This window comes from Henckelia pumila, chromosome 2 (genome assembly GCF_033568475.1).
Source record: "Henckelia pumila isolate YLH828 chromosome 2, ASM3356847v2, whole genome shotgun sequence".
NCBI classification, from domain to species: Eukaryota; Viridiplantae; Streptophyta; class Magnoliopsida; order Lamiales; family Gesneriaceae; genus Henckelia; species Henckelia pumila.
The window spans coordinates 10,840,284-10,857,504 of record NC_133121.1 but is presented as its reverse complement, the minus strand read 5'-3'; the positions used below and the strand labels follow the sequence as shown (position 1 = coordinate 10,857,504).

At 35.8% G+C, this 17,221-nt stretch overlaps 3 protein-coding genes and 1 long non-coding RNA gene across 6 annotated transcripts; 1 reads left to right on the top strand and 3 right to left on the bottom strand.

Annotated features, from left to right (window-relative positions):
- Nucleotides 1-4,055: 4,055 nt before the first annotated feature.
- Nucleotides 4,056-4,705, bottom strand: LOC140885553 (uncharacterized). Its single transcript, XM_073292534.1, has one exon. It carries the CDS (start codon nt 4,664-4,666, stop codon nt 4,238-4,240), a length of 429 nt encoding a protein of 142 aa, XP_073148635.1. The 5' UTR covers nt 4,667-4,705; the 3' UTR covers nt 4,056-4,237.
- A 2,538-nt stretch (nt 4,706-7,243) lies between these two features.
- On the top strand, nt 7,244-10,243 carry LOC140883550 (glycerol-3-phosphate dehydrogenase [NAD(+)]). The gene is made up of 10 exons (XM_073290070.1): nt 7,244-7,569; nt 7,744-7,820; nt 7,904-7,976; nt 8,069-8,286; nt 8,387-8,494; nt 8,584-8,647; nt 8,740-8,777; nt 8,870-8,990; nt 9,095-9,198; nt 9,923-10,243. The coding sequence occupies exons 1-10, from the start codon at nt 7,287-7,289 to the stop codon at nt 10,103-10,105; spliced, it is 1,269 nt and encodes a 422-aa protein (XP_073146171.1). The 5' UTR covers nt 7,244-7,286; the 3' UTR covers nt 10,106-10,243.
- Nucleotides 10,244-10,454: 211 nt separating this feature from the next.
- On the bottom strand, nt 10,455-14,033 carry LOC140879731 (uncharacterized). 2 transcript variants are annotated; one of them, XM_073283591.1, is made up of 5 exons: nt 13,403-14,033; nt 11,715-11,751; nt 11,366-11,602; nt 11,225-11,272; nt 10,455-11,139 (listed from the first exon to the last, which is right to left on the bottom strand). In XM_073283591.1, exons 1-5 carry the CDS (start codon nt 13,651-13,653, stop codon nt 10,660-10,662), a joined length of 1,053 nt encoding a protein of 350 aa, XP_073139692.1. In that variant the 5' UTR covers nt 13,654-14,033; the 3' UTR covers nt 10,455-10,659. The 2 variants fall into 2 exon arrangements, with proteins under 2 accessions (XP_073139692.1, XP_073139691.1); XM_073283590.1 differs by having other exon boundaries at nt 10,457-11,139; nt 13,352-14,033.
- A 492-nt stretch (nt 14,034-14,525) lies between these two features.
- Nucleotides 14,526-16,809, bottom strand: LOC140883774 (uncharacterized). 2 transcript variants are annotated; one of them, XR_012150458.1, is made up of 3 exons: nt 15,360-16,809; nt 15,198-15,278; nt 14,526-14,800 (listed from the first exon to the last, which is right to left on the bottom strand). It is a non-coding gene; the product is annotated as an uncharacterized lncRNA (long non-coding RNA). The 2 variants fall into 2 exon arrangements; XR_012150459.1 differs by having other exon boundaries at nt 15,393-16,809.
- Between the last annotated feature and the right edge of the window lie 412 nt (nt 16,810-17,221).

Below are 17,221 nucleotides of genomic sequence, written 5' to 3'. Positions count from 1 at the left end.
CTATGGGAATGTATATGGAAAAAGGACTTGTTGTCATTTTTTAAAGGGATTACTAAATGGCCCCGCCATCTTTAACAGACTGTGTTGTAACTCATTAATCCGATTAAGACTATTCACCTTTAATTTTCCTAAGGCCTCATAAGGTAGAGTATGGTTACTCTTTTCTACTTCTTCAATGCGTTTTAGTAAATCATGCTCATGACTTACTAATTTTAAAAGTTGCTTCTTCCTCTGTTTGTGAACAGAGTTTTTGAATCTGATTAAGGGATTGTCCCTTATCCAATTCTCTTGTTTTTCCATCTTGCAGGATTCTTATTGAATTCTTCAAGTTTTTTCTTTTTCCATGAACTTTATTCCTTTTTCAAGGCGTTTCCATGGTTTATGATCTTTCAGGAATTTTAAGCCAAGAATTAGTTGATCTATTTCTTTTCCCGGGATCCCCGAAATTTGAACTTCCAATTCACCGACATTTATTAATCCTTGGTAAGTTTCTTTTACTTGCTGCTCTAAATAGTAAATCGAGTTACAAGGAAATTGGTTCCTGTGACTTGTAATTTCGAATACGATTTTGACTTCTTTCCATCCTTCTGGAGATCTAAGTTTTTCTATTATTGAAAACTCCTTTTCTTCTGGTGGAATTTCCTGAATAGGAGATTTTTCTTACCTTCGACTTGTCATTCGGTCACCTTGGAAAGATAACTTTCGGGTTTCTATTTTAAGATCTCTGTATAGAACCGGTTTATCTTGTATTTGAATGTTTGTTTTCTGAATTAAAGAAAACTCGATTCTTTTCGGGTATATTGCTTGAGCAACTTTCCCAAAGGTTTCTGAAATTTCAATAAACTCATTTCTAATAAATAATTCAGAATGGTGAGTATTAGAAAGAGCATATGAAATTTGATAAGTAATATAATATGGTCTATTACCTTCCTTCATTAACTTTTTTCCTTGAAGATTTGATGCAACGTCAAGGCTCGACTGAAGTCTATGTCAGCTAAATTGTAGGCTATTCTAGTATAAATAACACCTACAATTTTTCCTGCATATAGATTTCCTGATATCGTACCCAGAACAACATCTTGGATATTCCCCATTCTTTTATCACATACTACGATATCTATGGGTGAATCTATTCCTTCTTTGAAAGTTGCCTTGATCATAATTTGGATTGCTCCAATATGAATCCAAAACATCGTTCTTGCTACCTCACTTTTCAGCTTTTGCAATTCCTCTCTTACTTCTTCAAAAGGAATTAACTGCATCTCTATTTGATTACTCGTTATCTCCATAGGGATTGCCATTTCCCTTTTGGATACTTTGTAAATCAAATGATGTCTTCTTTGTCTAAGCCCTAGGTTGCCTGAGACTCTTTCTACTTGTCTTGCCGAAAATCCTTGGTACTTCTATAATGTTGGATTTTCTCTCATAATCCTTTGGACCATATTATGAGATATCGTGGTTTGACTAAAAAACCCAGCCAAACTCTCATGTGTTTCGTGTCGAAACACTTCTTCTTTATTTTGATTCTGATTCTGATTCATCTTCAGATTCTTCTTGGCTAAACAATATCTCTTCTTCGTATATACTTTTATCTGAGGGGATATCCTCTAATTGATATACTTGGACTAGATCTTGAAAGAAGACCACATCATCCATATCCGATGTTGCTTCAAAGAGTTTAACTCTTTTTTTCTCGTTATCTCGACAGTTTGTAGATATATGTCCTCTAGCTCCACATGTCTAGCAGTTGCAATCTTTGAAACTTTCACTTGCTCTTGTATGAGTTCTTCTGAATGTTCTTGTAGATGGTGCTCTTCCACTGCTTTGTGATGAGTTTGTTGCCGGGGATGTTCTTGTAGGTACACTTCTTCTACCCAATCTATAAGATATGGCCTTTTGTTTGGACCAAAATGTTCTTGGTTTCCAAGAACTTTTCACTCTTTTATTGTAGGGATTATTTCTGAATTTCTTCCTCTTAAATCCCTGTGATCTATTCCCAATAACCGTAGGGAGATCATTTTCTCTACAATATAGAGAAGTATGCTTATTAATACCCCATATCTTTTTGTAATTCTTTTGTAAGGCTGCCATATGACACCATTCTGTCAATTTTCCTTTAAGAAAAGAGGCTCGTCTTGCCAACGTATCTGGATTACATGTAACGTATTCTTTTATCAACATTTCTCTCCAGGGACTTGACATCTTTGCAAAAAATAGCTGAATAGCTATATTTTCCTCGACTCCCGAATTCCATCTGTATTTAGTGAATAACATAATGTATTCATCAACTAAACAGATATCGTGCAATTTGAGACTATACAGAGCTTGAGTATATCTTCTTTTCTTCTTTGTATCTTGATTATTAAAATAATTCACTCCTATAAATTGTGCCTTGAATATGGTGGTCATTCTTCCTCCAATTTCGCTTAGAGATTCTCCTGCTAAGACTGATTCTTTAGTCTCTGGCATGGTTATTTCCCAAGATATCTTAACAGATCCCATTAGACTCATTTCCAGAAGTTTGATAAATCCTTCTTTATTGAGATCTAAAGTTCCTGCTGCTATTCTCATAGCTGATGTCCAATCATCTATGAGATCTTCTCTGTTTTTGAAGTCCAGAACATCAAGGTTTAACATAACCCCGTAAGGATGTATCAGATCTAAAACAGTTTTTTCGTAAGGAGTTTGATGTAGTGGTATCTTACTTCTTCTTGACCTGGTTCCTGCTGGATGTGAATTTTCCCCAACATGGAACTCACTATGTGGTTCTTTTGTTTTAACCACATATCTTGGAGGATTTCCTATGGGTTTTTCACCCTCAGGGAAATTCATTTTTAGATCTACTAATTTGAGATTTGCAAATGAATTTGAAAAATTTTGTAGATCCTTGAGATTTAATCTTTCTAAAGTAGTCATCAGATAATGTTTTTCTCTAATACTGCTTTTATAAGATTAATCATCATTTCTTCATCAGTTAAAGTTTTTGTACCATTTTGGTTCTACCTTTCTGATGTAGCAAATGTTCGGTACCAAACGAAAGTGGTAACCTTCCTCCTGTATTTCCTTTTCTAGAACCAGATGTGTGTTCTAGATTTATGATTTTTGTTTGAAGATCCTTTAGAGTTCCAAGAATTTTTTCTTGTTTCTTAAGGATTTCTTCAATCTGCCGAGGTATTTCATACAGCTGATTGCTGTAATATTATACCGTATTTTGAATTTCTCTAAGATCTCCGGAGAGTTTAGAGGAATCTGGTGTAATTTCTAAAAATTGAGAATTAGAAATTATATTTCTTAATCTCTTTAGAGCGTATAAAAGACCCAAGTCTTTTTAACTTCTGTTGTAAAGAATATATTTTAAATAGATTCACTTGTTTATGGGATTTCATATAAATGAAATCCTTCTGGTTCAAACTCTCGTTTGAATCCATAGTTTGTTGAAAATCTCTTCCTCAACAAAGAAAAGTATGATTTAATGAATAATTTAAAGTCTGAATAAAATTACCTAGGCTCTGATACCATTTTTTGAGCCTAAGGGAATAATTAAAATGATATTTTAATTTAAGGGTATTATAGGAAATTTTTAGTCTGAAGGACATATCAGGGAACATTTTTGTAAAAAGAGGGACATAATTGGGAACGAATAAAATGTTAGTATATTTTTGGAAAACTATGGAAACTTTAGGGACATAATTCATTATTATCCCTCTTAAAAGTAATTGAGAAAACTGCAATTTTGGTCCTTTATGTTTGTCACTTTGCGATTTCGGTCATCTATGTTTTCATATTTCAGTTTTAGTCCTACATGTTTCGATTTTTGGCGATTTTAGTCCTTTTTATTCGAAAATGCTTACGTGACACTATACACGTCAGCACTAAATTAGTGCCACATCAGCGCCACATTAGAAAAAAGACTAAAATTGTCCAAAAAAATAAAGATAACGGACTAAAACTGTAATCTAAAAATATAGAGGACCAAAATCGCAAAATAACAAACTTACAGAACTAAAAAAACAATTTTTCCAAAGTAATTTAGAGACGAAAAAAAAAATGGTATCTCATTTATTATTATATTTATATTAATATTCATAAAGAATGAAAATTTAACCTCAAAATTACAAAACAAGTCTATATGTTGTTGACGTTGAGGCAACCATCTCGAACAAAAAGAATCAACCTAATTCAAGCAATAGCTTGATAAACAAACTGCGTAGTACCCTTCATTCTCGTAACATGCAGCTTAGAACAAGAAGAAGCCGGCGGCAGCGGCAGCGGCTCCAGCAGCAGCAGAGACAGTCAAGGTGGTGGCATCACCCTTGGGACCTTCCGTGTCAGCCACGGGTGCAGGTGTGCTGACCGTGGGTCCTGCAGCTACAGTGGCATCCTCAGTGGGAGAGGGAGCCTCGCCGGATGGGAGCACTGGAGGAGACGACGGCTCCTCCTCCGTGGAGGCGGCGGGGGATGAGCTGGGGGTGGCTGCGGTAGCGGATGGGGTCTCGGTTGCCTTCGGGGCCGGGACAGGGGATACGCCGGGGGTGGCGGGGGTATTCTTAGTCTGGGATTTGGCCGGAGACAGTGACGGAGATTGGGCGGGTGAGGATTGGGCGGAGACGACCGCGGCTGAGGCGGCGATAAAGATGAGGGCAAGAGCTATGACTTGACGAGCCATTTTGCTTTTGTTCTTTGTTACGTGAGAAAATATTGTGAAACAAAGAAACGAAGGCAAGAAAAAGGTGAGGAGGAGGAGTCGTATAAATATAAAGACTCGGATGTACGTTGCATGGTAGATTTCATTCACACTGTTCTGTTTGACTTTGGTCCCCAAATGGTTGACCGGTTTTGACGGTCAAACGTCTAAATTTTGCACGATAATAAAGGCCTCATCCATATTGGTGTTTGTGGTATTGTTGCAAGGACCTTTAGATTTTCCTTTTACATTTTTTCTTTTACTTGCACTACTAGACAAGCTCTATGCGACATGTTAGTCTAAAAAAGTTTTAACAGGAAAAATCAAACTTCTGAATAGTGACTAAACACTCGCATATACTCTACCAACTTAAACACCCACAAACTTCTTTTCCTTTTTTTTTTCCCCTTTCTTGTATACGAGAATAACTTCACTACCTAATTAAACATTGAATGAACTATCAATTGAAGCCCAAAATCAATTGAAGCCCAAAATCAAATTATTGATCCAATGTAATGTTATCAAGGAAAATCTATTTATATCAACTCACAGATTCTTATAATAAATAACATTTTTTCCACCTAAAACAACAATTTTCCCTACAAAAATTTTATTTATTTATATATATAAAATAAAACTAACCAAAAATTTTGAACTCGAGATAACATCCTATATTTGAGACTTCGTCAAATAAGTTACACATAATTGGCAACAATTTTGTATTTAAATTAATGGATTAACGTATTTAATGGAGATTTTCACTAAAAAAAAAACTACAATACAACATATTTAATGACTCCTCTTTCACTATATAGACTGTAGAGTTGGGAGGACCATGTAGGCATGTACCACTTGAATTTGGATCAAGTGGATTTCTCGTAGTTTTTCAAAATACTTTAAAAATATCATATTTATCTACTTTTTCAAACACTCTTAATAGATATGTAAAAGCATGTAATTTGATCAGGATCGGTCACACTCATAATAACTAAAGATGTTCAAAATTTTGGTCAAACTAAAATAACTGATTGAATTAAATCAATTTAAAAATTCAATTCGATTAATTCAGAAACCAAAATTTTAATTGTATTAAAAGTCGAGTATTTCTTTTATTCGTTTCAATTCCATTTTTTAAAAACAAAAAATAACCTGTAATAATAATTATATTTTCCTAAATAAATTTCAATTTTCCATACGAGTTTATTATATTCAATTGGTGTTGAACTAGGTTTTCATTCATTAATAGGCTGTGAATGCTCTCTACTTCAGTTTTTTTATATGATTTTTTTCGTTTTGGTTTTTAAAAAACCGGTTAATTTGGTTGCGGAATAAAATAATTGATCTTCTGGTTCCGAAGAATATTTTTTAATCAACTATTGCTCAATAGTTCAATAAATGAGCAGCTTTCTTGTGAGACGGATCAACTTTACCCATATTTATAGAAAAAAATATTAATTTTGACATAAAAAATAATATTTTTTTATGAGTAATCTAAATAAGATATATTTCTCACAAAATTAACTCGTGAGATCGTCTCACAAAATTTTTTTATCTCAATATAATTAATTCGGTTCGATCGATAATCTATTTAACGAAATACCCCCGCATCCACTCAATAAATTAATTAATTCGATTCGATCGATAATCTATTTAACGAAATACCCCAACATCCACTCAATTAATTAATTAATTCGATTCAATCGATGATCTATTTAACAAAATACCCCAACATCCACTCAGGTTCGATCGATAATCTATTTAACGGCATCCACGAACCTTCATGGTTGAGGGAATGGGAAAATTAATAGTTAGGTTTCCTCTGAAAAAGAGAGAAAAAAATATTAATTAATTAAAAGTTAAAACATCTGAATCTAGTCCAGGTGAAAATATGAAATGGGCTCTTCAAAAAAAGAAAATATGAAATGGGTAACTACGGAAGAAAGCTTGCGGGGTTCCACTTGCCTCCAATCTTGTGGCCACAATTAGCCCGCAAACATGGACTCCTATTATTTTACCAATTTTTTTTAAAATGAACAAATTACATAAATTTCATGAAAATAATTATAGAAAACTAATCTATAATACCTGCCTACCTAACAAATATTAAGTTATTTCAAAAAAAAAAAACAAATATTAAGTTTTAGTACATACACCATTTAGTTTATCCAAATTCGAAAACGATTTGGTTTCGATTCCACCTTGTGTCGGTAAATGTTCAAGTTGGTGGAGTAGGTGAACGTTTGAACAGATGTTAAAAATCCGATTCTCTTCTTGGATTAGTCTGATTGTAATATATTACGTTAGTTCGAAGATTTACTCATTGCATATCGAAAAATAGCAACTGCGGGCTTCCATGTCATAATAAATAAATTCATCTTCCTGGAAATGAAATATAACCCGAAATAATAATAATAATAATAATAATAATAATAATGATTAAAAAAGAAAAGAAATTCCACGTGGAATGAAAAGCCGTTGGTGTTGAAATAAATTAAAAAAAAATAAAGAGAATAGAATAGATCGCCAAGTTTAACATGACACTGCATTGATACTAACGAAACCTGTGCTGTACTGTCTTATTTCTCTCTTCTCTGCCCACCAAATGCCATTTAATTCTTCGCCTCTCCTCCTCATTTCTCTCTTCTCCATTCATCTCCGCTCCGCCATTTCTCCGCATTCCCTTTTCTCCTCTCGATCCTATTCTTCGCTGTTTGTGCCCATGGCTCCGTTTCTCGACGGGGAGAGTAATCACAATACCGCCGGAGCTGGGACTCAAGCGCCGCCGCCGCCGCCGTCCAGAGTCACGGTTGTTGGCAGTGGGAATTGGGGGAGCGTTGCTGCCAAGCTCATTGCGTCCAACACCCTCAAGCTTAATTCATTTCACGGTTACCCTTTTCATTTTTTTTTAAACCAGCTCGTTTGTTGATCGATCGTTCATGTTTGTATTTCGGCGTAATTGGACAATTTTCTTTTATCAGTAGATGGAATCAATTTAGTTGTCAGCGTGTTTGAATTTTTTTTTAAAATTTTTGTGAAATAATTTTGGGTGGCGTGTACAGATGAAGTGAGGATGTGGGTGTTTGAGGAAGTTTTGCCAACAGGTGAAAAGCTCTCTGAAGTTATAAATCAAACCAATGTAATGTGTTGCTTGTTCTTTTATTCTTACTGTATTTGATTTTACCCATCTGGAGCTTAGTTAAATTGTTATTTCTTTTACAGGAGAATGTAAAATATCTTCCAGGCATAAAGCTTGGCAAAAATGTTGTTGCAGACCCTGATATTGAGAATGCAGGTATGAAAATCTTGATTGGGTTGGTAATTGGTATCATAAATTCGAATAAGAGAACGGGTATGAATTCGTGTGTTTATTTTGAAATTGCCCAGTGAGGAATGCCAACATGTTGGTATTTGTGACACCCCACCAATTCATGGAGGGGATATGTAAAAAGCTAGTAGGAAAGATAAGGGATGATGCAGAAGCAATCTCTCTGATCAAAGGAATGGAGGTGAAGAAGGAAGGTCCATGCATGATTTCTACGCTCATCACCGAACAACTCGGAATTAATTGTTGTGTTCTTATGGGAGCAAATATTGCCAATGAGGTCATTTAGGCAGCCAGCCAGTCTCTTATGCTTAGCACAACTAGTAATTTTTTTTCTTTTTTTCTTTTTTTGAAGACGGAGATCATTGTGGTGTGTGCAGATTGCGGTGGAGAAATTTAGTGAGGCGACTGTGGGATATAGAAAAGATAAAGAGATTGCGGAGAAATGGGTAAAACTGTTCAACACCTCTTACTTCATGGTCTCACCGGTGAGTGATATTACTAGACAATCGTTTGATTCAATTATATATTGAGTTGTGATGCAACAATACACAATCTTATATCGAAATAAAAATAGGTCCAAGATGTGGAAGGAGTTGAACTATGTGGGACGCTGAAAAATGTTGTGGCTATTGCTGCTGGTATATTCTGTCATTCCAAACTTTCTTATTGTTGACTGGTTTTATGGTGTTGTAACTAATGGAGGGTTGATTATTATGGAATTCTGAAATAGGTTTCGTGGATGGGTTGGAGATGGGAAACAATACGAAGGTGAAAGAAGCATAAATTTTCTGAGCTTAATTTCTTGGTTACTTTCTATGATATTGGTCACCTTAAAATTTTTCTATGTGATGATTTAACAGGCTGCAATAATGAGAATTGGTTTGCGAGAAATGAAGGCGTTTTCAAAGCTGCTTTTCCCTTCTGTTAAAGACAGTACATTCTTCGAAAGCTGTGGCATTGCAGATTTAATTACAACATGCTGTAAGTTGGCTTTCATGGACTTCGTTTTGGTGAAGTTCTAGTTTCACCTTTTGAATTTGTGTGAAGACAGAGACTTCAATAGTCTTGTGTGTTTTAATTGGCAGTGGGGGGAAGAAACAGGAAATGCGCGGATGCTTTTGCTAGGAATGGTGGGAAGAGATCTTTCGATGAGCTTGAAGCAGAGATGTTGCAGGGCCAGAAATTACAGGTAACACCCAGCTAACAAATGAAGTGTTAAAGATACATCTCAGGAGTGTTTGGATTGAAGAACTTCTGAAGTTCTTCAAATCCATAATTTCGAACTCTTCTTATCAAATTAAAACACTTTTCAGTAATGATTGTGATAGACGTTAAACTCATCCAAGATGAAAACCATTTGAAATCCAGAGTTGAAATCTTTTTGGAATCAAATGAATCCGTCTAAATACAACTTTATTGAATTCAAGAATTTCAAGCCGGGATTCACCTATGGACATAAAACCTATACTGTATGATTTGTTCATAAAATTGTAGTTTCTATTGCACACACACTCACAATTCATTCCCCTCATTCAAAATTATTGGCAAGTCGATCTCGTTTAAATTCTCGGATAGCCAATGAATCCAAGCATATCCAACGTGTTCGCACAAGATGATCATGAGTTGTTTTTCTCGAGGGATCAATATATCAATACTAAAACTTCCTTCAGTAGCGCTTTATCAAATAAGCATATCTAATTTATTCACACAAGATGATCAATGACCCGTTTTTCTTGAGGGATTGATATATTGAGGCTAAAACTTCCTTCAATGTGTTTTATCATATCTAATTCATTCGCACGACATTGTCAATGAGTTATTTTTCTCTGGGAATCGATGTGTCAAGGCTAAAATTTATGTGATGGTTTCTTTGTTATTTGCCTATTTTGTATAATCCTGTTCAATTTATGCAGGGTGTATCAACTGCAAAAGAGGTTTATGAAGTTTTGAATCATCGGGGATGGTTAGAGCTTTTCCCTCTGTTCTCGACAGTGCACAAGATTTGCATCGGTCAACTCCCACCATCAGCCATAGTCGAGTACAGTGAGCACAAACCCAATTTTTCCATTGTTGGAGGTTCTGCTCAATTTTTCTGATCTTTTTGCACCAACAATTTTACACTATATACTCAGAATTTATAATACTAAAGTTTGCTCTTCAACAACTAGTATGACACTTCCAAACTGTGTCGCATCGTTGTAGCATATGGCAGAGAACAACATTGAAAGATACTCCGAGTCACGGATCCAAATCTATATTCGAATTTAAGTGTAAGTAATTTGAAATAATGTAGATTTCATCCTTTCCACTTGCACCATCTCTACTCCACAGCTAGATTTTCTTATATGTTCCCATAGAAAACTTGGAGACAGTTTATCAAATACTTTCCATCCATCCTTAGGCCTTGACATTCAAAACAAAGGGGGTATAGATCCAAGATTTCACTATGAGAAATTCCAATGGGTTAAAAAGAAACCTATTAGAATAGAATATTTGTAATGAAGTCCAGTTATTACATGATATACCCACAAACAACAAATAATAACCAGTGAATCAACAAGACAGAAGACAAATCAACCCCAAACACATTTTTCTATACCCCTCATTACCATATTCAGCGCATAAATTTTACAAAATTCAAGGGAAAAATTTATCCAGTGCGTATTCTATCCAGTGTGTCTACACTCTTCCGAGCTCTTTCCACTTGATGGTCGACGCTTTTCCGTGCCTTCTCAATGCAGTCAACGCTTCTGCGCGACCTTTCCAACTTTTCAAATGCCCTCAATTTCTCGAGCTTGTCACCATTGTTTGAATGAGTTTTTAATCTCTCGGGTTTGTCTGTACTGTGTCTGGGCTTTTCTCTCCTGTCAGTGCTCTTTCTTGGAGCATCAAATAAATCTGTACTCTTTCTAGATGGCTCAAACTGGTCTGTGCTTTTCCTAGTACTGATTCTGTGTGCAGTCGACCTCTCCACAGTTGCCACAAACTTCTTCAAATGTCTGATGTACTCTGGGTAGAGTTCTAAATCACAGTGATTTCCTCCTTTAACCCATAAGGGTTCATATTTCTCCTTACACAGTTCCCAGAGCTGCTTACCATGCGAAAAATCAACTACTTCATCCGCAGTTCCCTGCACACACGATGTTGGTTATATAACGCAAACTTACATCTGGTGTTAAATAAAAAGTTGTGATTGATGAAAATGTAGCACTTACATGAATAATAAGTACAGGACAATTAACGAGAGGGATTTTATCAATGTTCTGCAACATGACCAAGTATGAGTAGAAATATCAATACACAGATTTTTCAACCAAGAGATTGGTAAAGACTGCTGATAAAGAGAGAGACTGTACCTTGTAGATGTCAAACCAGTAAGTGCGCTTAACAGGATACATGACTCTTACTCCTGAGAGTATAGGACTATGCAACACAACAGCTCTTAACCTAGGCAACCGAGTTGCAAGTTCCAGAGTCGGTCCGCTTCCAACAGATTGACCATAGAGAATGACATCTTCTTGTTTGGTTCCATAGTTCTCCTCAAGACACTTAAATACTGCGTCAATATCTCCATAAGTATTCTGCTCACTTGGCTACAAACATCATAACCACATTGTAGATTTTATTCTGGAATTCGACATGTAAACTACATCTTATGATCCCAAAACTGGAGAAAAAAGAAAAAAAGAAAGACGTAATGCACACCTTCCCAGATGATTGGCCATATCCAGAGTAGTCATACCTGAACAAATTACAAATTACAGAAGCATCACAAATATGATCTGTTTTCAGCTTAAAAACAGCTTTCATGAAATCTTATTTATGAAAATATGGCAAATTGCATCTACAGCCCTTTAAGAATTAAAAAACATGAAAAACCACCTTTATGAAATTAATCTTTATTTAAAACCCTGTGCTTTTAAAAATCGGGTATAAAACCCTTACAAATCGGGTAAATGTGCTCGAGTTTGTTTAACACGGGGTTAAATAAGCTTGATTTTAAAGAATTGAGGTATATTACCCTATTAATATATTTTTAGGGGTTTTATACCTTTTAGACTATTAACAGTGGGTCAGATGCAATTTAGCCAATGAAAAAGGACAGGAAAAATTCAGGAGTATCTCTCTCAAATGTGAAGAGTGTTAACAAGCAGCCACAAAATTTCAGTCCCCACATGATGAAGAAAAAACTTAAAGCATGTGATGATATTTCAAGAATTCACTTTCGAGTAGGCTCATTGTGGCACTGGCAATACAGTAAAAATGTAATCTGGGATCTATTTGGTTGCCAGAGTCTTTAACATCATCAAAGTCGGCAACAAATTATGAAAATGGAAGTATAGTCAAACATATAGATGAAATGTCATCAAATGGTGACCACTTAAAACTTTCAAGCAATTGGACCATAAATAATTAAATGCACAACCCATCCGCTAGTTATACAAATCCTTTTCAGAAACACAAGCAAATTGATTATTTAGATTTTCCAATAAAACCAGGCTCGCCTTGGAAAAACTGAAAATCGACTAATTTCAATACCAATTTAGTTGCATACAACTTCATTAAAAAACATTAAAACAATAAAGATGTGTAGTTCATCAAGAAAATTCAAAGATCAATTATGTAAGTACATATTGGCACTATCAAGCCAATTAATATATCCAACCCACTACCAGCTTTCAAACAAATGCAGTAATTGTCAATTAAATAACACCAATGAGGTTGCCAAGCTCCATTAACTAAGATTGAACAGGGACATTGCCTTGCACATGTTTAGATGTTACTTTCACCAATCGCCAACTAATGAAAATTGAAACGAAACCTTCTTCCTCGATCCATCACTCTCTTCATTTAAAAGAGAAATTCAAAATTGGCAAACACATAGACATCCTTCCACACATTGCAGGTACTGCAGAGTGCAGACAATCACTTGATTGATTTTCTACCCAAAATTGTCATATATAAGTTCATTAGTGTATTTCTCAATTAAGTTCATCATATTTGTATTTTAACGTCCAATAAAGGGGTACTTTAATCAACCTGTCGGCAGCAAAATTCAGCCTTTGATCCGGAACATCGTTCAGGTCGAGGAACTTCATCGAGCTTATTCTAGAAAGTTCACAATCGCAAACTAATGCAGCCGATTCTTACTTAATCACAGAAGCCATGAAAAATGATCTACCATCACAGATACTGTCAATTTGAAATATAGCTAAATCCCACTTCATAAACATAGAAAAATAACATGAACAAACAAAATCCGAAGCTTCACAAATCAGAACAATGATCGCAAACCCGAAAGCAAAACATAGGAAAGACACAAGTAGAGAAGCTCAAATTACCCGATCAAATTAACACGCAAGTGAATACTGAGCTCAACAAAAAGTTCATACATCTGCCCCAGATCAGCGGCATTGCCATGGGAATAGAGAAGCGTAGAACCAGCCATGGGGTACCTCACGTAAACGGCCACAACCTCCGTACCACGCCGCGTAGGCAGCCTCATGATCTCCACGTTTTCCCTGTGCGGAAACGGGCTCAACAGCAGCAGACCCGTCCCTTCATCGTTCACCACCTTGTAAGACGGCGGATTGGGCGGAAAGAAAGCGAACTTCGCGGCCATGGATGACGTCATCCCGCCCATGATCGATCGATCGATTTTCCCACTTTCACCTGGGTGGTTTTTTATCTTTCCGTTTGGCTAACACTCAAAAGAGCTACCGCAGGACCCCGAGATGAAGAGGGTGGTGTACCGTTGCAATAGAAGTAAAGTTGAAAGGGAGTGAACGTAGGAAAAAGTGTAGAATGGAGAAACCAAACACACAATAATGGAAGTGGGGAAGCCGAAAGGGGAAAGTATGTGCATGTGGAGAGAGGAAAACACTTTTCTTGCATTGTTTATCTTTTGATATTCGATGACGCATGGAACATGTTTGTATTATTGTCCCTATGACAATCGAAAAGGACGCGAGTGGGCGCAAATCTCCCCAAATTCCTTCTCCTTGTTCTTCATTTTCTTTGTGGGTTTGGTTTGCTTGCCGCTGCCCCCACATTTCAATCATAGTATATACACTTATAATCTTGAATTTTTTTGGTTTGTTTTTATTGTCCATGACATTTACATTTGACCAATAATACATAATTTCAGGCGTGAAAGATTTTCGTTCTCAAAGTAAAATCAGTCCACTTTTCGAATGAGGCCAATTCACATCATTTCGATGTTTTTGAAATTCTATCCCTAAGGAGAACCCTTTTAAGAATGCATAATATGTACCCTTTTTTTCTCCAAATATTTTTTATTCATAAACACGTTTTTGAAACTCTATTTAGATCTGCTAAATGTGAAAAGGACATTGCAAAATTTTAAAATTAAAAGGTCGTGTGAACACGTAATCCTACCATGTAATATTTTAAAAACTAATAAGAAAAAGTCATTTTTTGGAATTGGAATTTGTGGGAATCCACTCATGAAATATTCCCATATGTTGAAGAATGAAGAGGTGTTGTGAATGACATTAGAGTAGTGGATTTGGTGAATTCATTCAATCTCCGATAACATATATCGCCTTTGTTAGCCGTACATGATTTCATGGACACATTTAGTCGCATCATAAAGGCTGATCCCGCCTCGATTGCGCCATGGTGGAATTCGAATCGCGAGGGCGGATTAAAGAAAGGGCGAGGGGGGGAAATCGTGTGTCCCACCATTAGCTTTTCCTTTCTCATCATCTTTAGCATGTATGATTGACAAAAGGTAGGTTCAGATGCTGAAGCTTCAACAAAATTATTCCCTACAAAGCAAAAGTAAACCAATGCAAGCATGAGGCATGTGCAAAGGACCCAAATTTCCGGTGCCCATGTCCATGGAGTATAATGATGATGGCTCGTGCTAAGTGGATCAATCGAGAATAATGGGGAAAGAGTAGATATCAAGGGAGCTAGCCAGACAAACAAATGTCAACAAAATTTCTTACCCTTATTACTATTTTGAATGTTTTCTTTTGTTTTATTGCTTTGAGAAGTTATCTGTATCAAATATATGTGGTTCGTACTTAAAATAGATCCTTCTATGTTTCTTATTCACAACAGTGTCATGTAAACACAAAAATAATGTTCGAACCAAACAGAACAAATGTTTCTTCACAAGGCGAATTTAGCAAAAACCGACATAACCATACAACATTTCACCTCTCGAATAGACATTTGAAGTTTCTAAAATTTGCCAACCAAAGCTTCATTGCTTATCAAATCTGGCATGTTCAAGGCGGCCTGTCAAAATAGGCGAGGTTCATACTTTCATACACAAAAAAGGGGAAAAAGAAGAAAGGAAAAAAGAAAGAAAAATCAAACCAACGGAACCAATTGCACGTAGAAAAGCTTTACCATCAGCTCCATGTGTTGCTTTCATCACAAAGTTTTTTAAATACATGATACATTCCACAAGTAAGATACAGCTGGTTGGAAAACAAATGTAAAAGACAAAGCAAGTGTGACCAGTTAAAGCAAAACACAAACCAGCTAAAAGAAACCGTGAAAAAAAAATTTGATATACCCCATTCGTCTTCCTTGTCCACGGGTATTTTCAACTGGGCATATTTCTTTGGAGCTCATCAGCCAACTAGGTAGTATCAGCACAAGTTTTAAGGAATAGAACACAAATATTGGCTAAATATCATCCAGTTCTTGAATTGTTTCACCCTCCATGATATAAATAATGGAAATAGGATATGGCGGGACATCTAGATTTGAAAGTCTGGAGTAAATAATCCATGAAGACTATATGAAGTACATTATTCTAATAATGACTTCCTCCGTAGATAATGAAGAACGAATTCCTGGAAAACACATCAACGTTCTCGGACAGATGAACAAGAAAGTGCGTCTAAACAATTGAATATGACAAAGCTGATAATTCATGACCCAATTCAAACCAGCTGGTTAGATTCGGAACTCAAGAACATATGCAATAACACGGTCCGTCTGAATTGATTCGAAGATCATTTGTCCAATAAGTATTTTTATAACTTAAAAGAACAAAAAGTATTCGAATATTATTAAACAGCCACCAGTACATTCAACAGCAGCCCGGAACCAGCAATTACTTTCTTCATCACAAAATGTAAATGATTGTTGATGTTCTTCGCCAATCATGTCATAATTAATCGCAGAAATAGGAGAAATGCAATCCTTTTCCCCGGAAAAAGAATAACAAAAGCTGCAGTAACACACCTGTTGAGTAAACCTAATGCATAATAATCAAAACTACGTTTTCGTTTTCCTCCTCAAACGCTTTCTCAGTTTCCTCAACTTGTGCTTGTTCATCTTCTTCTTCCTCTTCTTCTTCACGCTGTCAGCCCTAATGGTACGAGAATCTTCATCATCAGCAGAGACATCATCGAGCTCCGATCGAAATGGGACGATTGTAGAACCCGGATTGAGAAAAAATTCAAAAGAGAAGCCCGGGTAGAAACTTGAATCGCAAAACCGATTTCCTTTCATACCTTCTGTCCGAAGGGGATCGAAAAAGGAGAAATGATCGATGGGTTTGGTGATTTCGGGGACTTGAGTCAGCACCATTGGCGTCGGCAGTGGAGTTTGCGCTTTGCGAAGATAATTGATAATTCTACCGCTTGAATTCAATTGATTTCTGGACAATCTTTGCAAACCTGATGCCGCCATGTTTGAAGTGGAAATTCAGACTGAATCAACCGGACGGTAAAATTGAGGAGGGCAAGATTTCGCTCATTAGGGTTTCGGAAGATTTAGGATTGGATCCACAACTGACGTCATTGTCGTTCAGAGTCGCGTGTGCGAGTTTTAGTGCATTCTTCTTTTTCTTTTTCTTTTTATTTTTCTTTTTATTTTCCTTTCTTTTTTTGATTTATTTTTTCCGTTTTCTTTTTATCCTAAAATATTATTTCATTTTATGTTGATGTCTATTAGTTTTTCACTCGTCGGAAGGGAAAAGTGAAAAAAAGTATGGGTACAAAATGTTTAAAAGATATGAGCTTCGTTTGTACATGTATTTGTAAAACTTTTTTATAAAATATTTTTTCCAAAAAACATCTCCTAATTGTTTTCTAAAAATTGTACTCAGAAAACAATTTTTTTTAAAAAAATGATTTATCTTACCACTATTTATAAAATATTGTACTTGACTTCATTGATTGGTATTATTAATCTTTATCAAGAATTGCTTACTTTCACAATCC

Coding starts and splice junctions, on each gene's coding strand:
- LOC140885553 (XM_073292534.1), bottom strand. CDS start 4,666: ATGGCTCGTCAAGTCATAGCTCTTGCCCTCATCTTTATCGCCGCCTCA.
- LOC140883550 (XM_073290070.1), top strand. CDS start 7,287: ATGCCATTTAATTCTTCGCCTCTCCTCCTCATTTCTCTCTTCTCCATT. Junction 8,495..8,583: donor CTTACTTCATGGTCTCACCG/GTGAGTGATATT, acceptor AAATAAAAATAG/GTCCAAGATGTGGAAGGAGT. Junction 8,991..9,094: donor AGATTTAATTACAACATGCT/GTAAGTTGGCTT, acceptor TTTAATTGGCAG/TGGGGGGAAGAAACAGGAAA.
- LOC140879731 (XM_073283590.1), bottom strand. CDS start 13,653: ATGGGCGGGATGACGTCATCCATGGCCGCGAAGTTCGCTTTCTTTCCG. Junction 11,273..11,365: donor ACTGGTTTGACATCTACAAG/GTACAGTCTCTC, acceptor GTCATGTTGCAG/AACATTGATAAAATCCCTCT. Junction 11,140..11,224: donor GTCCTGTACTTATTATTCAT/GTAAGTGCTACA, acceptor TCGTGTGTGCAG/GGAACTGCGGATGAAGTAGT.